The following is a 23,105-nucleotide window of genomic DNA, read 5'->3' as shown; positions in this document are numbered from 1 at the left end:
TTCCATCTACATAACACATTATAACTCACATATATTTATATTTAAGATGTACAATTCACCTCTGCTTGCAATAAGTCTGTGTGAGGTAGACAGAATGATCATCCCAATTTTAAAGAAGAGTAAACTGAAACTCGGAGAGCCAAAGGTCACAGAGCTAGCTTTAGAACCAGGATCGGGACCCAGGGCCCCTGATTCCAAATCCACTGCTCTCTTCCTTTGTCTTCTGATTCCAGGAGAATAAAATACCCCCCTCGACTTCAGGAGTCATTGTTAATACAGTGCACTGTCACTGATCACTCACAGGTCTTAGGATCATAGATTTAGAACTAGAGGGGACTTTAGAGACCTAGAGGGTCTCCAACCCCTTTATTTTACAAATGAGGAAACTGAGGCTCAGAGACCATTTACTAGCTTGAGTGACCTTGGACAAGTCACTAGTCAAGTGAAGTCCAGAGAATCAGCATTGCAGTGCCCCGCCCAAGATGGTGTAACTAGCGCCATTTAAGGGCATTAAGGCTTGGAAAATGCTTGTACTTGAAGAAGGTTGCTTGGAGTTCCATTCCTAGCTCTTCACACTGGGAGGGAGAGAGGGGAAGCAGAGGTTTTTTTTGGGGGGGGGGCTAGGAAAGTCTCTGATGTATGTGGAGGGAGAGACGGGGAGCAGAAGGAGAGAGGCAACAGAGGAGAGGGCTGTACAGCTAATTCCCAGGTGTGGTCAGGAGGGGCCTGAAGTTCAGATGGAGGCTTGAGATTCTGATCTGCAAGAAGTCGCAGGGGTGGAAACCTAGTTCAATGGAACCTTCTCTCCCTCTCCCCCTTTCCTCATTTGGAGCCAGTTGGGCAGAGCGCAGATCAGAACTCCCCTCGTGTTTCCCTAGCTTCTGCCTCTGGCCGCCGGACTGTGGCAGTCAGGAGGCTAGCAACCTCTTCCTAATGCTAGATTCTGTAGGGGAAAGTACAGTTACAGAGATGACCCAGCTTAAGGATCCATGGGGTCCATTTCCAAGGTCCCATCCTTGCCCAGTCACGGTTCCACAGTCCTCTACCGCCCCACCTCCACAGCACTTCACCTTTCCCATCTTTTTCCATTTCTTCTCCATATAAATTGGATTCTAAGCCCCATCTTGATTTCCTCTCCCTTCTCTCCCTCTCATAAATTCAAATAGGAGCGTCCAAAATTTCCCATTTCCTGGGCTCTCAAGCCAAACTAAGTAGAGTGTTCCTTTTCCCTAGTCCACAAACACTTACACTAAGGACTGGAGTGGGAGGGGGGCTCCCTACACACTGCAGAGCCTGCTTTGGATGACAGCAATGCCTGTACTCCATTCCTTTCTCACACGTTGTTGATTAGTTGTATTTCTAAAGTATTAATGACCTGCCACACTACCTCCCCCGCCTTTTCTCCAACCACACACCACAGCCTGGGTTCCATGTTTTTAAAACAGGAAACTACGGAAATAGAATCAGAGAAGAGATTAGCCTGGAGAGACTTGGCTACCAGCCCAGTTGTCTTCTTAGCATTCCGGATAAGGATTTGCTGGGCATAGACATTGGTAGTGGAGGAATGTGGGAACCTAAAACGTGATCTAGGGGAGCTCTATGTTCCAGGACCCCCACTTCACACCACCAGGCCAGAATGCTGGAAGATGTTGAAGAACCTTTCCTCTTTCTCAAAGTTTCCTTGACCATGACTTTTTCTTAGCTCTGTCACATCCTTGGTTCGCCATACTGACTCTAATTAGTCAGTTGCAGAGGATAAATAATAAAGTGTGATCTGAATTCACCCTGAGTGAGCACCTGATTTGTATTTGAGAGGGAGGCACCATGGACAGAACTCAGGTGGGAGCAAACTTTGCTGCCTCTAGCCCTGGATTCCATCACAGCTGAGAGACACTGAGGGTTCTTTCCTCTGCTTCTTATCCAACACCAGTTTCCCCAATTCTTCCATCCCCCAATTAGGGTTTAACTAGGAGTTTTCTGCCCCCAGAACTGGGTTCCCACATAGACCCAATAACCAATCTCCTTCTCAACCAATCTCACCTTATGTTCACACCTCAGCCTGTGAATCATATCTCCCACCACAACCTCCCTAGTTCATTCCCAGAAAAGTCCTGAACTTTGTCTCAACATCACTCACCTAGGACCCCTACTTCATTTTTTAATCTCTTCTCATTGTCCCAAGTCCCCCATATCACCTTAGCCAACCTAGCAACTCTGGCCCCCTGTGGAAAGGATGGGGGCTGGGGAAAGAACCTGTAGTTGCATCTCCCCCCTCTTGCAGAGGTGGGAAACCCATGGGTGTGCACTATCACATATACTGTCAGACACACTTGATGTCTTTAGTTGGCTTTAATGAGCTGCTTTTCCCCTCCTTTTTAATGATGTGTTACAAGGGAAGGTCACTGGGCAGGAGAAAAGGAAGGGAGCCCATCTCTTGGTTCTAAGAACATAGGGGAGATGGGAAGAGACTAAAGTACATAGTAAGACAGTACAGCCTCATCACAGACACCATGACCCAGAACCTTCTCTCCTCTCCCATTCCTTGGTCTATAATAATGACACTGTTCATTCAATAGTAGGTTGGGGAGCTACAACAACAGTGTGTGTTTCTGTTTCCTGCTCTCTATCTCTCATCCACGGTGCAGCATCATTAGGACCTTTTTCATTTAAGTAATGAATGTGTTTTACAAACAAAAAATATTTTAAAAACTTTTTTTAAAAAAAATCAGCAACCACTGAGATCTCCCCCAAAAGAATCAGCTCCCCTAATTTTCTCCTGTCAGCGTGGCCGTGTCTATTTCTCCCGCCAAACTAATGCCTACTTGACCCTCTTTTAATGAAAGGTCTAAGACCCCATCTTTTAGCTCTGACTCTACACACACCTTTCTTTGGGGAAAGAGAGCAACGTCAGTTCTTGACCCCACACCCTTATCCCTCTTCCATTCATTTTCCAAGTCTATATCCATGATACTGTTCTTTCAATAGTAGGCTGGGGACTTATAACCAACAGTGTGTATTCCTGCTTCCTAGTCTCCACTTCGCAACCATGGTGGCGTATCATTAGAACTTAACCATTTAATTAATATATTTAATAAATAATTGGTCTTTCAAGGTCTAAGGGAAAAGCCTACAGATCAGGGCAGCAGATAAAGAAGTAACAGCAAGCAGCGGCATAAGTGGATAAGGATGAAGACAGCTGTGATGAACACATAGCACACCAGGGCAGCATGTTAGGGCATATCGGGTCTCAGGGTCAGAGAGAGAAGCATGGTAACGACCCCGAGAGGTCACAGCCAACCCGGAAGCCAGCTACCATCTCCCCTTCCTCGCCAACAGTAATAGGTTCCCCTATCATCCAACTGAGTGAATCGGATATGGAATTGGTTACCATGGTCAATGAATACCCTCATGGACCGGTTGACCCCCTTCAGGAAGCTGGTGCGGTACAGACGGATGGCGGTCCTTGTCCCAGGCCACTGCGTGTTCTGGACGAGCCCCAGGGCAGGAGATGATAAACCCATGGCCAAGCCTCTGTTGGGTGGTAATGAATGGGTATTTTGGGACCACCCAGGGATTGCTGCCCAGCTTTTGAGATGACAGTATAGATGGCCATCAACACCCCACCTGTGACTTCTCCTTGCAGGCACCATGCCAGCTCCGGATCATCAGCTCAGGGTGACGGTGGTTTCTTGCCATATTTCGCAGACTCCTTGGCACCGCCTGGGAACCACAAGACACCCATCAGGCACAGTCTTTCGAAACCGGGGGGGAAAGGCCCTGGTTTATTCAGGTAGCAGAGACCATCTCCATTGTTCCCCTCTGACACCACAGCGATCACAGCGGGTCCACTCCCAGAAGGTAGTGAAGATGTGGAGGTCCCCATGCTCCTCATCCTCAGGCAGCTCCTGGCCTTGGTCAGTGAATGCTGCTATCATCTTTTGACTGCTTTGTATGTCCACATCGTAGCCATAGAAATAGTCACCGTGACGTGTCCCACAGAGGTATAGTCCCGAGTCCTCAGGCTGTGCCCGGCGAACACACAGTAAGCTGAACATCTGGATGCTGAAGCGGGCCAGACATGCTGCTGCCCACCCCGCACTTGTCCCGAATCGACCACCACCCGCCCATCAAAGTCTGTCAGAGACTTTGGTATGGTAGCTGCCCTACTTTCTCCTGGTAGTACCAGACTACAGCGGGCACCTCCTCAGGCTTGCAGTGGCAGGGGAGCTCAAAGCTCATGTCGGCCAGGTAAGCGGCATTATCAAACATCAAGAAGGCAGGACAAGGGATCTTCTGAAAAATATTCTGCTTCTCCACCAATTCAAAAGCTCGGAGACTTCCCCAGCTCCAAAGCAGCAGCAGAGGGGTGTGAAGCAGGCTCATACTGGTAAAGCCAAAGAGCCAGATGGAAAGTAGGTGCGGGAAAACCAGGGTGGCTAAAGAGCCTTGGGCTTTAGAGGCCTCCCAACAAATGTGTATGGGGGGGGAGGTGATTAATAGGGAATTGCTCACCCAGCTCAGTTCTTAAGGAAGCACCTTTCTGTAGAGAAAGCAGAGACCAACTAGGAATGTTCTTTTATTTTTCCTATTGAAAATTAGAATGCTTCTAGACCCATCGTATCTCATGAAAAAATCATTCTAGAACAAGTTCTTTCTCTCTGTTCTAGAATGCCTGTGCGGGGGTGATGGGAGGGGGACCAGATCTGATGGCATCGCTTCAGTCTTCAGCCTTCTTGACCTCTCTGCTGCCCTGGAAACCATGCTCTGGCTTCTCTAGGCTTTATGGCATCTCTCTCCTGGTTCTCCTCCAACAGAATCTCTGTCTGCTCCTGTTTGCTGGCTCACCACTCATAACCGTACTCCCTGTCTCTCTCTGGATGTTCCTCCTCTTCTCTTTTCAATGACCTCATCAGCTTCTGGTTTAATGATCATCTCCGTGCAGCTGATTCACAGATCCATATATCCAGCCCTAGTCTCTCCCCTGAGCTTCCTTCCTACATCAGCTGCTTAGTGGACATTTCAAACAGGATGCCTCCCAGGCATTTCTACTCAACATGTCCAAAACAACATTCATCATCCTTCCCCCAAAGCCTTCCCTACTTCTGTCAAAGGCACTGCAACTTTTCCATTCTCGCAGGTTCATAACCTCAGAGATAAACCTGACTCCTGTCCCTCATCCCCTATAAATCCAGTCAGTTGACAAATCTGGCTGTGTCTACCTCCATAGCATCTCTTACATACAACTCCTCCTCTCTCCTTGCAGAGGCATCACCTTAATTCAGGTCCCCATCACCTCCTCCCTGATCTATCACATTGGCCTCTGTATTGATCTTCCTGACTCAAGTCTCTCCCCACACCAATCCAGCTACCACACAGATGCCAAAGTGATTTTCCTTAAGCTCAGGTCTGTTACTCACTTACTCAATAAACTTCAGTGGTTCCCCACTGTCTGTAGGATAAAATTTAAACTCTAGTTAGCTTTTCAAGCCCTTCACTACCTACCCCCACTTTATCTTTCTAGCTCCAGTATATATTACTTCCCTTCCTGCATGCTAATCTGGTCAAATTGGCCTTTTTTTCTGTTTCTCATACCTGGAACCATCTCCCGTGTCTGTGCCTTTGTAATGCCTGCCCCCCATGCCCAGAATGTGCCCCACTCTGTACCTCTGCCTTCTAGAAGCCCTTGCTTCAAGCCCAAACCACCTTCTACACAAAGCCTTTCTTTATCCCTCACCTGAATCCTGCCCTGACTACCTGCTTATATGGAAGTGGTCTTCCTGATGAAATCTAACTCCTTTGTTTCACTTCTTATACTGTATGCCTAGTGCTTGGAATATAGCAGACATTTAATAAATACTTGTTGATTGCTTTTCTCCCACAGCCCTCACCCTATCTCCTTGGGAACAAAGTTTTTCTCTTTCATAATCCTGAAGAAGAGGAAAGAATAAGTAGGTGTACAGCTTGGCAATTCTGAACCACCCTCCAAAGCCTGGGTAGTCTGAACAACCTGCTGCTGGTGACTTAGGATTCCTATAACCCAACTCAAGAAAAACTCAATTCTTGGGGGGAAATGGTGCCCCCCCCCCAATAGGTGTCAAAGTCTGTTAATAAAAATATCTTTATTGGCATGGGGTGGATCCCTTGCAGACATTAATGGACATAATTAATTGCAGATTTAAAAGCTCTGCTTGCATGGATGGTGATAAGCACTAAAGTGGAAGATCTTCATTTAGGACCAGGCTGCCATTTGACAGGTTTTAAGGATGAGAAGCCAAATTTCTCACTGTTCCCTGGTGTTCCCCTAGGAGCCTTTGGCTGTTTGGAGCCATACAGGTTTAAACAGACCCCTTTAAGGTTAGGATGGATGAAACCAACCTTTTGCCACAGTTCTGAAGGTACAAGGATAAAAGGAAAAGTTTGGGGGTCAGGTAGCAAGATGACCAACAAAATCAAGGACTGTCTAGGAAAATCAGACCTCCAGCAGCTAGTTAGGTCTGCTGTTTGTCCTGGGAATGATCACATCTCTAGCCAACCTGGTACAGGTCTGATAGCTCCTGGAGCAGTTTTTCATCCCCATCATCACCACTGTTTGGTTTCTCTAGCTCTTGCTCCTCATATCTCAGTTCTTCCTCTGTGGGCCTGGTAACACCCATACCTTGGAGGTCCTGAAACAATTTCTGACAGCTCTCTCTCTCAGCATTGCTCAGCAGGCTCAGGTTGAGACCAAATCGGCCAGTTCTGGATAGGCTATGAAGGATCCTCAGTACAGCAGCACGGTCAGCTGGTTTAAAATTCTCTGCCAGTGTCACCAGAAGTTCACCCAGAAGTCCAAAACCCACATCTGCCCGGAAAAGGTGGCCCAGACTGGGGGCCCCAAGCCGTAACAGGGCCTGGTAGCGCTCTGGTCCGCTCCGCAGGTAGCGGCGCCATGCCCTGTAGAAATCTGATGATGTCTCAGGCTGACAATCTCCTTTCTAGGTCAAAGGGAAAAGTAAAGAGAGTTAGGTCCCCAGGACACTGGGGAGTCAGTACTTGTGAGACCTACTCCCAGCTTTTTTACTGAGTCAATTTTAATCTTAGGAAAAACATAATACTTTGTGGGCCTTGACTTCATCATCTGAAATAGTCAATTTCAAACTTGCCTCTTCTCAGGCACAAGTGAGGATCTTGGGGATTAAGGCATTAAAGGAACAGCTAGCATCATATAACTGAAATTTACAAAATTGGCCATAGGTCTCAGAATCCCAGAAGTAGGTCTGATTGTCTGAGAGCTGATAGAGCCGTCACCTCATCTAAACCATAGTGACTGTACATACAGCGGGACTGTATTTTATCCTATATGTCCTTAGCACGATGTCCTCAGCGACACTGAGCCTCTGCAGTCCCCTTACTCCCTCAGTTGAATTTGGTCTAGGTGCAATTTCTGCTAGCTACAGTGCTATAAAACGTGTTAGAACTGGGAGGAAAGTATCATACGATACAGATAATGTTAATTGTGGGTTTCCTAAGTCAATCTGCAGTCCTGCAGGGATCCACTTACTTTTGAGTTGGCACCTCTGCTCTATAAGTCCAGAGCACCTGGCCACAGTCTCAGAATCTAGGACGACAGTTTCTGATTGGCTGAGATGGGACAGACCTGTCTCCTTATCTAAATCACGAATGGCTCTTAGCCCAGAGTCTATGTACTCTAAACCTCTCTGCTTGGGAATTTCTCTAGTATAAGGGGAATGGGGCTTCTCCCCAAGGCAATGGCATGGTGGGGATTGCATGGCTCTTCTTCAGAGACATCCGTTTCCATACCTTTCCTTGTAGTCCATGGCATGCCTAGGGCACAAATGCCCCCTTGGAACTCCTGAAAGATGGGCCATCTCCTTTAAACATGACTAGACATACAAGTGGGACTGTACTTTATACCCCATGTGCTTAGCACACTGTTCTCTGAGGCACTGAGCCCCTGCAGCCCCCCTATCCCAGCACTTAGCTCAGTGCCTGGTACACAGTAGATGTTTAATAAATGTCTATTGACTGACTGGATTGAATTTTGTCTAGGGGCAGTTTCTGTCAGTTACAGCTCTGTAAAAGTTTTGTAAAAATTAGTTAATTAAGAAAGAGAAGTATTACGAGTTAGGGTTAGGGTTCCCCAGTGGACTATGGAATGGCTATTTCACCTGAGAGATATCAGTGCTCTCCTCCGGAGTGATGCCAGTCTGAGCAGTGGTACTTATCACGTGGCAGTTCCAAGGCACTGTCTTCTTGATATTCATTTTGTCCTTGCGTTCCAAAGGCTTCAGGTGTGAGGCAAGGACAATGTCCCTATGGGCAAAGGACAGGGTAGACAGTATCTGAGGAAAGAATCACCAGGCTGGGTGTGGAGGTATGAAGCTGCTGCCCTGATGGTTCTTGAACCCTGTAACTTCAGCTGCACAAGTGAGGCTGTAACTGTCTTAAGCTAACTGGGCCCTATAATACAGGGATGTCAGCTTTGGGAAAAAGTTGCATGAGCTAACCTGAACTCTTCATAGGAAGCCACCTTCTGTTCCACAGCCCGGAACTTGGCAGCATTCTCTCTTCGGTATTTCTCATCAGCAGCTAGTGCAGCCTGCAGCTCCTTCTCCAGAGCCCTAAAATCAATGGTATCAGTCTTTTCCATGTCTAGAACCCGAGAGTGAAAAAGGAGTGAAGCTCAGCAGTGAGACATTACCAGGGGAAGAAGCTACTCATCAGTATAATTCTTTGCCAGCTTAAAAAGGATGAAATACTTTGTCCATCTCAAAGGGAAGGGTACAAAAGGTAAGCCTCCTCATTTTAAATTAATTTTTTTTTTTTTTAGTGAGGCAATTGGGGTTAAGTGACTTGCCCAGGGTCACACAGCTAGTAAATGTTAAGTGTCTGAGGCTGGATTTGGACTCAGGTACTCCTGACTCCAGGGCCGGTGCTCTATCCACTGCGCCACCTAGCTGCCCAAGCCTCCTCATTTTAAAAAGAAAGGATCCAAGATATGGAACAGTGGTCCATGATCTCGAATCACTCCATTGTTTCACTGGGAATGATAATAGATAATATTTATACAATTTTTAAAGATTTACAAAAGGCTTTTATACATGTTATCTGTCCACATACATTGCACATATATGTCCCACAGCAACACTATGAGGTAGATACTGTTATTATCCCCATTTTACAGATAAGGAAACTGAGGCTCAAGGAAAGCAAATGACTTGTCCAGGATCACACATGTAGTATGTATCTGAGTCAGTATACAAACTCAGGTCATCCTAATTCAAAGTCCAGTATTCTATCCACTCTTGAGGCTTTCTAAGTTTATATTCTTACTGAGACCTACTTCTAGACTAAAAGTTAAATTGGCACATGTACTCTCAGTCCCTTTATTGAACCAGTGCTGGAGGCACCTCAGAATTTAAACCCTAGGGAGGCCTTCCTAAAAAGTCTCCTGAACTGGGCTGTAATAATGAAGGGCAGGTGGCCTCACACAGCAGATGTGACTATTGCTCCTTTTGAGCCTAGGACAGATTCCAAGTCCTGTCCATCCAAGCCAGATGTAGTGCTGGGGTAGGGGTAGAACCACACAATTGTTTTGTTTTGTTTTGTTAGTGAGGCAATTGAGGTTAAGTGACTTGCCCAGGGTCACACAGCTAGTAAGTGTTAAGTGTCTGAGGCCAGATTTGAACTCAGGTACTCCTGAATCCAGGGCCGGTGCTCTATCCACTGCGCCACCTAGCTGCCCCAGAACCACACAATTGTTGATGAATTTTCAGTTGTAATGACTGGGCCAGGGGGAGTTATGAATATCAGAATGAAGTGGTTAGGATGGATTTTTCATGACCTTGTGGCCTTGCTCTCAGAGTCGCTGGTATCTCGTGGTCCCAACTCAGTAGATACCTGTAGCAACAGGGATGAATGTGGACTAGTGGAAAAACCAAGGCCTAGAGAGAGGCTTGTGTCTTGCACAAATTAGATACTTCATAAACATTCCCTGAATTAAACTGTGGCAGAAAATGGATAAAGGGAAACTTTTCCTTCTACTTGACTCGGGTACCTTTGGGGCTAGTCCCTTCTGCCCCTTCCTTCCCAAGTCTCAGTGCAAACTGGCTCCTTGCACCTCTGGGATGATGGGACTGCCTGGAAGGCTCAAACACTATTGTGGCCTCCCTCGCTCTCAGAAAGACCAGAGATTAAGCTCTGTAAAGCACTTGCAGAACTCATATGGTCCAAGCCCCTCTTTGGGAGGGTCCTTCAGAACTTATCCTGTCCAAACCTCTCATTTGGAGGAGGACCCCAAGGCCCAGAGAGGTTGAGTAACTTGCCCAAGATGACACAGGTAGGTAACCCGGGTTCTGACTCCAGGTCCGGGGCTCTTCCCACCGCATCGCGGATCCTGCACCGCCACCAAAAAAGGGCCCATCCGAAAAGCGAAGCTGGGGGGTGCGGGGTGGGGGGTGGGTCAAAGAACCGGAGACATCGACCCTTCTGCGTGCATGTAAACTGAGATCACACAGTGCCTAGGGGTCCTGCTCCCGGCCCAAGTCCAACTGCCCCAAGAACTAGCAGAGCAGGGCACGAACATACCCCAGGCTCCTTGCCAGGCGTCGCCACCATCTAACCCCCGCAACATCCCCCAAACCCCTAATTCTTCTCCTTCCTCACCGCTGCAACTCAGCCACCAGCCACGCCGATATGGTTGCGTAGCAACCGTTTGACTCAAGTAGTCCACGTGATCGGGCCAAAGGCCCCTCCCCGTCTGAGCTGCCCTCAGGACGCCTGATCAGATGAACGCCGCGCTTGCTCGCTTGGCCTCGCCTCGGTCGTTACGCTGCCACGTCCGACCTGTCGCAGTGTATCCCCTCAAACCACCTCCTCACCCCGGGGTGAAACTATCCTACTTGGGCAACTCAGGCAGAGGGGCTGGCGGTGGCGGAAAGGGGCGTGGCCTCAAAGCCGCGCGGGGTCCTTCTTAACGAGGGTCGCAAATGGTCCGGCACGTCTTCGGGAATAGAAAGGGTCCTTTCTAACTAGTGTCGCTGGCACCGGCACGTCTTCGGGCGAAGAGAGCGCGGTATCAGTATCGAAACTCGGAGTTGAAGCTGCATGTGAGTAGTTACCGACCCCGAACTCGGGGAATAGATTTGACTGAATAGGATGCGAGGCTGGCATAGGTGGAAGGGGTCGATCTTTTAAAAACCCTCATCTTACAGAGAAGGAAACTGAGGCCCAAGGGAGCGATGAGACTCTCCTTGGCAGGGTCTCGGGCTCCCACGAGAAGCGGGGATGAGTGGGCCGAGCCTTGACGTGGTAGGGAGGAACCGTCTGGCCGGGTTGTAACCATGGGCAGGTTTCCTAACTGCTGCGTGCTCCTTAATAGAGTGGGAGCCTCTTGAGGGCAGAGACTCTTGTTATTTTTGGTTCTACGTGCTTAACTCTTACGTAGTAAGCGCTTCACAAATGGCTTGTTTCATTTCTTTCCAACTTTTATGTCTCCAGCACGTAATACCCTTTCAATAAGTATTTGTTGAGTTAAGTGAGCAATAATGTACATTTTTCTCAAGTGCTTTAAGGTTTACACGCTGTTTTCTTCCTTCCTACCCCCCTACCTCCCCCAATAACTCTGGAGTCATAGGTACTTTATCCCTATGTGCCTGATGAGGGCCTAAGAAGTGAAGTAACATCACCACCATCTTCATCATCATAGCTAACATCTGTAAAGCACTTTAAGATTTATAGAGCACCAGCCCTGGATTCAGGAGGACCTGAGTTCAAATTCGGCCTCAGACACTTGACACTTACTAGGTGTGTGACCCTGGGCAAGTCACTTAACCCTCATTGCCCCGCAAAAAAAAAAAAAAATTATAGAGCTTTACACGTTACTCAGTTTGTTCCTCGAAACAACCCTCTGAAGTAGGTGTTTTTATTTTCCCTGTTTTTTAAATGAGGAAAATGAGGCTGACGGAGGTTGTGACTTACCCAACGTCAAACACCACTAGTAAATTTCTGAGGCAGATTTGAATTTAGGCCTTCCTAACTACACTGGGGAACTTAGTTAGTCTCACTAATAAGTGTTAGAGCTTGAATCTAAGTCCTTCAGATTAGAAGTCTGCTTTTATTCTGCAGTGTGCAATAGAAATAGTACCTTAAACTTTAATAGCTTAAAACTGCATTAAGACTTTTGGCATGTCCTCTACACAGTTCTGTCTCCCTAATACATAGAGAATGTGTACTTTCATACATGTATACACCACATTAAAATCCTGACATACCTTGGAAGAAAGCTTAATAAGTTGCCCTAGCTAAAAAAACAACAAACAAAAACCCAGTTCATTGTTTGGTGATCTACTACAAAGCTTCTTAAACTGTGTATATGGGGTCATGGAACTGAACGTGGGGGGTCATGAAAAACTTGACAATAATTGTTTGATTTTTATATCTATTTTATATGTTTATATACCCAGGATCTCATAATTTCTAGGGTGGAAAGGGATCTCTAGTGGAAAAAATTTAAGAAGCCCTTATGTACTATATAATAGACCTTCTGGTGATGAATATTCTATTAATCCAATCTTTGAACTGTGCTTGGTACAAGAAATTTTTCTATCCTGGCTAAAACCTGCCTGAGCTAATGTGGCTTTGTTGAGGTTGACTTTTTCTTCTTCTTTTTTTTGTGGGGCAGTGGGGGTTAAGTGACTTGCCCAGGGTCACACAACTAGTAAGTGTCAAGTGTCTGAGGCTGCATTTGAACTCAGGTCGTCCTGAATCCAGGGCCAGTGCTCTATCCATTGTGCCACCTAGCTGCCCCCTGAGGTTGACTCCTAAAACCAACGTCACCTTATCACACTGGGACGTTGGAGTAGAAGTTTAGTAAAGGAAGCACAGGCATGTTGATGCCTTCACTCAAACGTAATGCAAAGATGTTAGATTAAAATGGTTTTGTTTCTATCTTTTGTTTTTACATTGCCTACATTTCCAAATGTATTCCTTTGTTATTCACCTAACCATCCCTTGTGTCAAACAAGAAGAGGGAGGAAAAAAGTAATTGATTAAAATTAACCAACTAACTATTGCTGACAGAATATACAATTCAAGAAATATTTATTAAGTACTTTCCATGTGAAAGGTACTTTGCTTTTTGCTGGGGAGGTCAAAAACATAAATGAGTCAATTCTTGTCCTCATGGAACTTAGAAAAGTTTGGATAAAATGGGAATGGATCTTAAAGTATATTAAAAGTGAAAAAATTCTAGAGAACCAAATGATACCTTTAAACCCCACAAAGTTTGCATCAAACGGGTTTATTTTAGAAAAATAGTAGATGCTCAGTTGGTGTTTCTTGGGGTAGAAAGCTTGGAAGGATGTACATTGTAAGGGAAGTAGTACAAAAATACACAGAGCATGGCATATATCAAGTGCTTAATAAATGCTTTATTATCTCTAATGTAGTAGTATCTCATTGATCTGTCATGGTAAAAAGGCCACAGTCATACATTATTTGGATAAAGGTCTGGTATAGTTGTTTTTAAAAACCTATATTATTGTTAGCCAAGGGAGTTCTGGACACAAATAATTTCCTATCTGTATATAATTTAGGAAACAGAAAAAAATGAAGGTTGATCTGTCTAGGTCCTTGAAGGTAGTGGGGAGCTTTATTAATTAGTCTTCAAGGAACCTCGCACAGTGACTTTATTTTGCTCTGCAACTTGTGTAAGAGAACTTGGGAAGGACAAAAAATAAACAGTTTAGGATAGACATGACTGTTCATTTTACACTGAAATGGAAGCTAGTTTAAAGATAATCATATATGGCCAGGAAAGGGAATATACAGTACATACACCTTTCTCTTCTTTGCCAGCCCAGAAATTACTCATATTTTTTTCTTCCCCATGGATATTTAGCATCATGGACACAGACCTCTATGATGAGTTTGGGAATTACATTGGACCAGAGCTAGATTCTGATGAAGATGATGATGAACTGGGTAGAGAAGCCAAAGATCTTGATGAGGTAAGACCATTTTAAAATTAAGTTAACCTTTTTTGGTGGTGGGGGAGGGGGACAGGGGGTAAAGAAATTTTGTATCACCGAGAACAATAGGATTTACATAGGTCTTTAAGGTTTCCAAAGCACTTTATAGATATTATCTCATTTTATCTTCACAATACCCCTGGGAGGTAGGTGCTATTACTGTCTCCGTTTTACAGTTAAGGGAACTGAGGCAGACAGGTCACAAAACTTATGCAGAGTCACACAGCTTAGTGTCTGAGGCATTAGTGTCTTTGCGTTTGAACTCAGGTTTTCCTGACTCCAGGTTTAGTGCCATATTCACTGTGCCACCTAATTGCCAGGATAGAAAATATGAAGTGCTTTATTTTATTTTATCCTTTCCTCTAACCTTTTCAGTGATTTTTGATGGAAATTTTTCAGGAAGTATGATATTTTGGAATTTTATGTATCCTTTTCAAATTTGATTATTTTATTTTTATTTTTATTTTTTTTGCGGGGCAATGGGGGTTAAGTGACTTGCCCAGGGTCACACAGCCAGTAAGTTTCAAGTGTCTAAGGCCGGATCTGAACTCAGGAACTCCTGAATCCAGGGCCGGTGCTCTATCCACTGAGCCACCTAGCCGCCCCGATATTTATTTTTAATGTTCTTTTCAAATTTTGATTTCCAAATTCTTTTCCTCCCTCCCACCGCCTCCCCTACCCACTGAAAAGGCAAGCAGTACAATTTCAATCATGCAAAACAACATATTTCCATGCTAGCCAATTTTTAAAAAGAAAAAGAAAAAAAATTTTTAAGTGAGAAAATTATACTTGAGTTTGCACTCAAGAGTTCATTAAGTCTCTCTCTCTGGAGGTGGATAGCGTTTTTTTTCATCATGAGTCCTTTGGAATTGTCTTAGATGATTATATTGATCAGAGGAGCCAAATCTTCTGCAGCTGATCATGATTACAACATTGTTGTTACTCTGCATAATGATCTCCTAGTCTTCTAACTTCACTCTGAATCAGTTCTATAGATCTTGCTTTGTTTTTCTGAAACCCCATCCACTCATCATTTCTTATAGCACAATAGTACTCTGTCACAGTAATATGCTACAACTTGTTCAGCCACTCCCCAACTGATGAGTATCCTCTCAATTTTTCAATTTTTTGTACCCACAAAAAGAGCTGCTTTAAATATTTTGGTACCTATAGGTCCTTTTCCATTTTCTTTGATCTCTTTGGGATATAGATATGGTAGTGGCATTGCTCAGTCAAAGGGTATGCACAATTTTATTGCCCTTTGGGCATAGTTCCAAATTGTCCTACAGAATGGTTAGAACCATTCACAACTATTAACAGCAGTGTATTAGTGGACCTATTTTCCCATCCCCTCCAGTATTTATCATTTCTGATAGGTATGTGATGTGGGACCTCAGTTCTTTTCATTTCATTTAGAGCGGTTTTTTCATGAGTATAGATAGCTTTCATTTCTTCTGAAAAATGCCTGTTCCTATTCTTTGACGATTTATTAATTGGGGGATGGCTCTTATATAACTTTTCTCTATATTTGAAAAATGAGGCCTTTACTAGAGAAACTTGTTGTAAAAATTTTTGATGTTACTTCATCGTGGTACCTTTTAGCAAAATGCAGTTTCCTTGATCATTTCTCTTAATTAGATCTATTTTTGCTTTTGCTTTGTCTGAGATCATGGTTGCTATCCCTGCCTTTTTTTCTTCAGCCAAAGCATATTAGATTCTGCTTCATCCTTTATTTTATTTATTTATTTATTTATTTTGCCAGGCAATGAGGGTTAAGTGACTTTCCCAGGGTCACACAGCTAGTAAGTGTCAAGTGTCTAAGGCTGGATTTGAACTCAGGTCCTCCTGAATTCAGGGCTGGTGCTTTATCCTCTGTGCCACCTAGATGCCCCTCCATCCTTTATTTTAACTGTGTGTGTCGTTTTTTTTCCACAAAAGTATTTTACTATTTTCCAGTTACATGTAAAGGTAGTTTTCAACATTTGTTTTTATAAGATTTCTAGTTTCAAATTTTTCTCACTTCCTCCCTCCACCCTCCCCAAGACAGCAAGCAATCGGATATAGGTTATATATGTACAATCACATTAAACACATTTCTGCATCAGTCATGCTGTGAAAGAAGAATCAGAGCAAAAAGGAAAAACCTCAAAAAAGAAAAACAAAAAAAAAATAGAAATAGCATGGTTCAATCTGCATCCAGATTCCACAGTTCCTTTTCTCTGGATTTGGAGAGCATTTTCCATCATGAGTCCTTTGGAACTATCATGGACCATTGTATTGATGAGAAGAGTCAAGTCTATCACAGTTGATCAGTACACGATGTTGTTGATACTGTATACTGTGTTCTCCTGGTTCTACTCATCTCACTCAGCATCAGTTCATGCAAGTCCTTCCAGGTTTTTCTGAAATACACCTGCTCATCGTTTCTTACAGCACAATAGTATTCCATTACATCCACATACCACAACTTGTTCAGCCATTCCCCAATTGATGAGAATCCCCTTGATTTCCAATGCCTTGGCCACCACAAAAAGAGCTGCTATAAGTGTTTTTGTACATGTGGGTCCTTTTCCCTTTTTTATGATCTCTTTGGGAAAAAAACCTAATAGTGGTATTGCTGGGTCAAAGGGTATGCACAGCTTTATAGCCCTTTGGGCATAGTTCCAAATTGCTCTCCAGAATGGTTGGATCAGTTCACAGCTCCACCAACAATGCATTAATGTTCCAATTTTTCCACAGCTTCTCCAACATTTATTGTTTTCCATTTTTGTCATATTAGCCGGTCTGATAGGTGTGAGGTGGTACCTCAGAGTTGTTTTAATTTGCATTTCTCTAATCAATAGTGATTAGACTGCCTGTTCATATCCTTTGACCATTTCTCAGTTGGGGAATGGTGGGTCTTTCTTTTTATAGTGTGCTTCTTATAAACAGCATATTGCTGTTTTCTGGTTCCTAATCTATTTTACTATATGCTTCTGTTTTATGGGTGAACTCATCCAATTCACAGTCATAGTTATGCTTACTAACTCTGTATTTCCCTCCATTCCATTTTCTTCTATTTCTTCTTCTCTCTTTTTATCCTGTCACTCCTCAAAAATCTGTTTTGCTTCTGACTACTGCCTCCCTTAATCCTGATGCCAAGCCTAAATTTATCTTTTTTTATAAAAATTTAACAAGATTATAATAGAACTTCACTCCTTGTCTTTCTCCTTTCATCTGTGTTTTTAATGTTTTGTTGTTATTCTTTTCTTCTTTTTTCTTTTTGTATCATTATCACTACCACCAATTCTCACCCCACCCCACCCCCATGTAGAAGTCCTCCCTTGTAATATATGAGTACAGTGAAGTAAAAGAAATTCACATATAGGCCGTTTCTGAAAATCTGTGTCTCATTTTGCACTCTAATCCATCTCCTCTATGCCAATAGGTGGGAAACAGGTTTCATCTGTCTTCTAAAGTCCTGTTTGATCATTGCCTTGATTCAAGTTGTTTGCCTCTACTTTTATCGTCATATAAATTGTTCTCGCTTTGTGTCAGTTCATATAAGTCTTCTAATCTTCTCTGAAACTTTCCTTATAGAGCATTACATTCATATACTGTAACCCAGCCACTCCTCAGTTGCTCGGCATCTACTTTGTTTCCATTTCTTTGCTACAACAAAACTGCCATTCTTGCCCATCTTTTTCCTTTTCTTTTTTCACCTTGTGAGAGGATGGGGTGTGAGATAGTGGTATATTTCCAATAGTGGAATTACTGGGTCTGGAGGTAATCAGCTTAAGTGACATAGTTTAATGACTTTTTGAGTAAAGCTACAAATTACTTTCCTAAGTGGTTGGATCAGTTCACAGCTCCATTAGCAATGCATTAATAATGATGATAACATTTATATAGCTTTTACTATGTGCTAAGTGCTTCACAATAATTATCCCATTTGGTCCTCACAATAATCTTGGGGATAGTGCTATTATTATCCCCATTTTAATGTGTCTGTTCTCCAACAACCCTTCCAACAGTTTTCATATTCCCATTTTGTCACGTTTGCCAGTCTAGTGAGTATGAAGTAGAACTTCAGAATTGTTTTAATTTGCATTTCTCTTATTATTAGTGATTTGGAACATTTTTTTCATATGTGTGTTTTCATATGCCTTTCTTCCTTGGAAAACTGTCCATATTCTTTAATCATTCATTTACTGGGGAATAGCTTATTTATATACAGATAATAGATATCAGACCTTTATCAGAAAAATGTTCTGCAAATTTTTTTCCAGTTGTTTAATTTCAAATTCTATCTGCATTGATATTATTTTTGCATAAACTTTTCAATTTTATGTACTCAAAATTTCCATTTTATCTTTTATAATTATCTCTATTCTTTGGTAAAGAATTTCCCCCCTCCTAAGGGATTCTTAACCTGGGGTCCATTAATTTGTTTTTTAAAATATTAAAACTAAAATTTGGTTTAAAAAAAACAAGTTTAATTGGTTTACTTTGTATATTTTATTTTAAAACATTCTGGGAAGGAAGGGTCCATTGGTTTTTCAAGAATTCCATGGGAGTCCATGCCATAACTTTGTCGTTGTGAGATAACTCCTTGCTTTCTCCTTGAATTTATATGACCTTTTCCATTTAGATCATGTTTCTCTTGGAGCTCGTGGTATGAGATGGTAATCTAAACCTAATTTCTACCACACTGCTTTCTAGTTTTCCCAACAGTTTTTATTGAATAATAAGTTTTTACTAAAGTAATTAGTGCCCTTTGAGTTTATTGAACACCAAGCCTAATCCCTTTTATACGTGACATCCCTTCAAACACTTGAAGACAGTTATCATGTTCCCCCAGAGTTTTCTTTTCTTCAGGGTAAATATCCCTAGTTCCTTCATCCTGTCCTTGTATGACATGTACTCAAAGCTTTTCATCATACTGTTTGGCCTCTTCAGGATGTTTTCTAGTGCTTCAGTGTCCTGCCGAATACCTAGAGTTGAGGACAAGGGCTTGATAACATCCTTATTTGAAAGCGAGCTATGCCTCTCTTAATTCTTCCCAGGAGCCTTTTTGGTTACCAAACACACTGGTCACTATAATTGAGCTTGCAGTCTACAAAAATCACCTGCATTTTTTTTTGGAAAACTTTCTCTTCAGCTGTGCCTCCACATCTTGTACCTTTGAAGTCCAGTATAAGATTTGGTAAAATGGAAAAAACATAACTGGGATCAGAGGCCTTGTGTTTAAATCCTGCCTCTTATGCTTTCTGCCCATATCACTCTGGGCAAGTCACTTAACTTCCCTGGGCCCCAGGTTCTTCATCTGTTAAATGAGGAGGTTGAACACTTCTAAGGTCCCTTCTAGCTTTTGATCCTAGGATTTAGTGAATTCTATGTTATTAGATTCAGCCCAGTGTTCCAGTTTGTCCAGATCTTTCTATATTCTTTAAACTCTGTCATCCAGTATGTTAGCTCTCCCTCCCAGCGGGGTGTCATCTGTAGATTTAATCCAAGCTTTTATCTCAGGCACTGAAAAAAATGTTTAATAGCAGAGGGCCAAGGGGCAGCTAGGTGGCTCAGTAGATAAAGCACCAGCCCTGGATTCAGGAGGACCTGAGTTCAAATCTGGCCTCAGACACTTGACACTTACTACCTGTCAAGGCAAGTCACTTAACCCTTGTTGCCCCTCAAAAAATAAAATGAAATTGGTATAGGGCCAAGCAAGATCCTAGGGCTCTCCACTGGAGACCTCATGCCAAGGTGCCATTGAACCATTGAGTGGCCCTTCAACTACTTATAAAACCATCTAACTGTATTGTCATCTAGTATTGAAGAAAAAAATACTGTATTGGATTTTGGGGTTTAGGCTCATGTCTGCCCAAAATAATCTTTAAAAGAAAGAAATCCACAAAACTAATCAAAAAATTGGAAAAGTCTGAAAATAAAATCCAAGTAATTTCTGGCTTAAAGAAATATCCAAACTGCTATTTTCCCCATGTAGATTTCACTCCATTATAAGGATGAATTTTCTAACAGTTAGGGGTATTCAGGAATAGAATTCACTGCCTAATGTAGTGAACTAGATGGCCTCCCATTGGAAATATTCAAGTAGAGGCTGGATAACCATTTATCCAGAATGTTTTCTTCTTGAAACTTATTACTCCCTTTCCATACTCAGCTGAAGTGACAGTTTTTCCAGGTGTTAGTGCATTCCCCCAGATCACTTTCTATTTATTGTATACATATTTGGTATTTACTTCTCTGTATACAGGTTTGGGGGTACGCTTGATAGAAGATAAATTCCTTGAAGTCAACAGCTGGTTATTTTTGCCTTTTTATCTCCAACATTAAGCATAGTGTACAAGAGTAGGCAACTTACTGAATGTTATAGAGGGAGTTCCTCTATTGAGTGGCTGATTAGATTAAATGACTTATAAGGTTTGTCTCTTCTTGACTTTAAGTCAAAATCAGTCCTGCCCAGCTAGTGCAAATTTATTTTTGCTTAACTATGTGCATTTGTTACAAGATGTTTGTTTTTGTTTTTACTTTTATTTTTTTCCTGTGAGAGGGAGGGATATGGGGAAAATAGCAAAGGGAGAAAAAGAGGGTCATTGAGGCATCTTTTTTTTTTTAATGGAGCAAAAAGAAGGCCCAACAAGTAGGACACTTTTGAAAGCTACAGGTTGATCATATTATATGCTTAAAAAGAAAAGCAAGCTATACATAATAGCTATAGTTTCAGGTGCAATCCTTTTTTTCTTTTCTCCCTCTTTATATACACACATATATTTATGTGTGGGCAGCTAGGGGGCACAGTGAGTAGGGCATTGGGCTCAGAATTAGGAAGACTTCTCTTCCTGAGTTCAAATGTGGTCTCAGACATTTACTAGCTGTATGACCCTGGGCAAGTCATTTAACCCTGTTTGCCTCAGTTTCCTCATCTGTAAAATGGATTGGAGAAGGAAATGAATGGCAAATCACTCCAGTGTCTTTGCCAAGAAAACCCCAAATGGAGTCATGAAGAGTTGGATACAACTGAAATGACTGAACAACAACAAATATGTGTGTGTGTAAAATATTCAGATGCCCATTCTCATTTTCTATTTGTTAAATGCAGAATAAAAATAAAAATTAATTTTAAAAAAAGGAAAGTCAAGGGGCAGCTAGGTGGCACAGTGGATAAAGCACTGGTCCTGGATTCAGAAGTACCCGAGTTCAAATCCAGACTCAGACACTTAACTCTTACTAGCTGTGTGACCCTGGGCAAGTCACTTAATCCCAATTGCCTTACCCCCCCCACCCCCCCCCCAAAAAAAAAAGGAAAGTCGGCTTTATTAAGCACTTATTATGAGCCAGAGACTATTTTAAACACTGGGCATACAAAGAAAGGCAAAAACCAGTTTCTGCCCTCAAGGAGCTCACATTCTAATAGGGGAGACAAACATGAAAATAGGTATGTACAAGATACATGCAGAGAGGAAGGCGCTAGCAGCTTAGAACCACAAAGACCTTTGGTAGAAGTCAAGATTTGAACTGAGTCTTGAAGAAAAGTAGAGAAACTAAGAGACAGAGGTAAGGAGCAATAACACTCCAAGCATGGGGACCCAGGCAGGGCAAAGGCCCTGCGACAGGAGAAGCCATGTGGGATGCAAAGAACAGACAGTGGGTTACACGGCATGTGACACTGCCACACTGGCTTGATTAGGACCCTTCTTCTCTAGCCACCCAGTAAAGTGAATGATGAGATCAGTGCTTTTTAACTTACTTCTCTCGTTTATTCTCTTACTGAAGAAAAAAAGTGCTGGCTATTCATAGTCTCATTCCCTCTTTCATCTGCAGATGGATGATGATGACGATGACGATGACATAGGAGACCATGATGATGATCACCCTGGGATGGAGGTGGTGTTGCATGAGGACAAGAAATACTACCCCACGGCAGAGGAGGTCTATGGACCTGAGGTGGAGACAATCGTGCAGGAAGAAGACACTCAGCCTCTCACAGGTAAGTCATTGTGGTCCTAGACTAAGTCCTGGCTTACGGAGGCAGCTTCCTTTAGAGCTAAGAATCCTGGACTTGGCGTTAGAGGGACCTGGGTTCAGGAACCTCCTTCCCCACCCCCCACTCCCAACACTTAGTAGCTTACTCACATAAACTCTCTGAACCTTACCTTTCTTATTATAAAATGGGGGTAATAATACCACCAGTACCTGTCTCAGCTAAGTTTTGTTAGAATTAAATGTTTCCATTTCCTTTCCTGTCACCTCTTAACTCTCTGTAGTTTGGCTTGCAACCTTAGCGTTCAACTAAAACTACTTTCCAAAGTTACTATTGTCCAAATCCAGTGACCTTTTCTCTTTTTATGGTCAGGTTCTTTTGGTTATTTGCTCATTTTTTCCCAGTTTCTTTTTTTTTTTTTTTTGTGGGGCAATGGGGGTTAAGTGACTTGCCCAGGGTCACACAGCTAGTAAGTGTTAAGTGTCTGAGACCAGATTTGAACTCAGGAACTCCTGAATCCAGGGCTGGTGCTTTATCCACTGCGCCACCTAGCCGCCCCCCTCTGCCCCCCAGTTTATTTCTTGATTTTGCACTCTATGTTAAAGTTGGACTCTGCTCACCGAGGAGGGAAAGAGGGTAGACGCTGCCCCAAGCTTTGGGCTCTTTTGCCCCTGTTTTTTCACAGCTAGTGCTGGGGGGGGGGGCAGTATTCGAGTTTTGGGTGCTTCCAAGGAGATGCGCTCACTGCTTCCCTGCTCTGCACTCTAAATCTTCCCCAGGCAGGGCTCCTGTGCTCCCATGTAGCCACCAAGGCCTCTGCTTCCTTACAATTGCAAGCATTTTTCCAGAACTGAGTAATAATAAGCAATGGAGCTGACAAAGAGCAACTGGTCCCGCATCCAGTGCTAGCACAGGAGCCCCCGTAATCTCTTTCTGACCAGCTGTCTAATCCCCTTCTTAGACTGAGAACTCTCAGAGCTGCTGCTGCTGCTGCTGCTGCTGCATGTACTCTGGACCAGCCCCCTCCTCAGTGGCACAGACATCTCCTTTTGACCTCCTATGGTGGTCTTGAGCTAGAAAAATGTCTCGTCCTG

At 43.3% G+C, this 23,105-nt stretch overlaps 4 protein-coding genes across 5 annotated transcripts in view; 2 read left to right on the top strand and 2 right to left on the bottom strand.

Moving 5' to 3' along the window:
- LOC122754279 (glial fibrillary acidic protein) overlaps positions 1–1,783 on the top strand; it is a 13,344-nt gene extending 11,561 nt beyond the window's left edge. The window contains exon 9 of the mRNA XM_044002554.1: positions 1–1,783. This exon is cut by the window's left edge and continues 682 nt beyond it. The gene's annotated coding sequence lies outside the window, so the exon portion shown is untranslated.
- A 1,344-nt stretch (positions 1,784–3,127) lies between these two features.
- Positions 3,128–5,965, bottom strand: FAM187A (family with sequence similarity 187 member A). Its single transcript, XM_044003768.1, is given in 11 exon segments — positions 3,128–3,163; positions 3,165–3,230; positions 3,232–3,294; positions 3,296–3,325; positions 3,327–3,455; positions 3,457–3,740; positions 3,743–3,773; positions 3,776–3,803; positions 3,805–4,085; positions 4,088–4,159; positions 4,162–5,965. Coding segments are annotated over 11 exon segments (1,242 nt in total). The 5' UTR covers positions 4,384–5,965.
- A 137-nt stretch (positions 5,966–6,102) lies between these two features.
- Positions 6,103–10,736, bottom strand: CCDC103 (coiled-coil domain containing 103). 2 transcript variants are annotated; one of them, XM_044003771.1, is made up of 4 exons: positions 10,666–10,736; positions 8,508–8,652; positions 8,169–8,313; positions 6,103–6,974 (listed from the first exon to the last, which is right to left on the bottom strand). In XM_044003771.1, the coding sequence occupies exons 2-4, from the start codon at positions 8,648–8,650 to the stop codon at positions 6,525–6,527; spliced, it is 738 nt and encodes a 245-aa protein (XP_043859706.1). In that variant the 5' UTR covers positions 8,651–8,652; positions 10,666–10,736; the 3' UTR covers positions 6,103–6,524. The 2 variants fall into 2 exon arrangements, with proteins under 2 accessions (XP_043859706.1, XP_043859704.1); XM_044003769.1 differs by having other exon boundaries at positions 10,588–10,668.
- A 237-nt stretch (positions 10,737–10,973) lies between these two features.
- The window catches only part of EFTUD2 (elongation factor Tu GTP binding domain containing 2), a 54,525-nt gene continuing 42,393 nt past the window's right edge, over positions 10,974–23,105 (top strand). Inside the window, 3 exon segments of the mRNA XM_044003767.1 lie at positions 10,974–11,108; positions 13,901–14,009; positions 21,852–22,017. Coding sequence (XP_043859702.1) covers positions 13,905–14,009; positions 21,852–22,017 — 271 coding nt within the window. The 5' untranslated portion in view covers positions 10,974–11,108; positions 13,901–13,904.

Source organism: Dromiciops gliroides, chromosome 4, assembly GCF_019393635.1.
Source record: "Dromiciops gliroides isolate mDroGli1 chromosome 4, mDroGli1.pri, whole genome shotgun sequence".
Taxonomy (NCBI): Eukaryota; Metazoa; Chordata; class Mammalia; order Microbiotheria; family Microbiotheriidae; genus Dromiciops; species Dromiciops gliroides.
The sequence above is the reverse complement of the archived record's forward strand: the minus strand, read 5'-3'. Positions and strand labels throughout refer to the sequence as shown.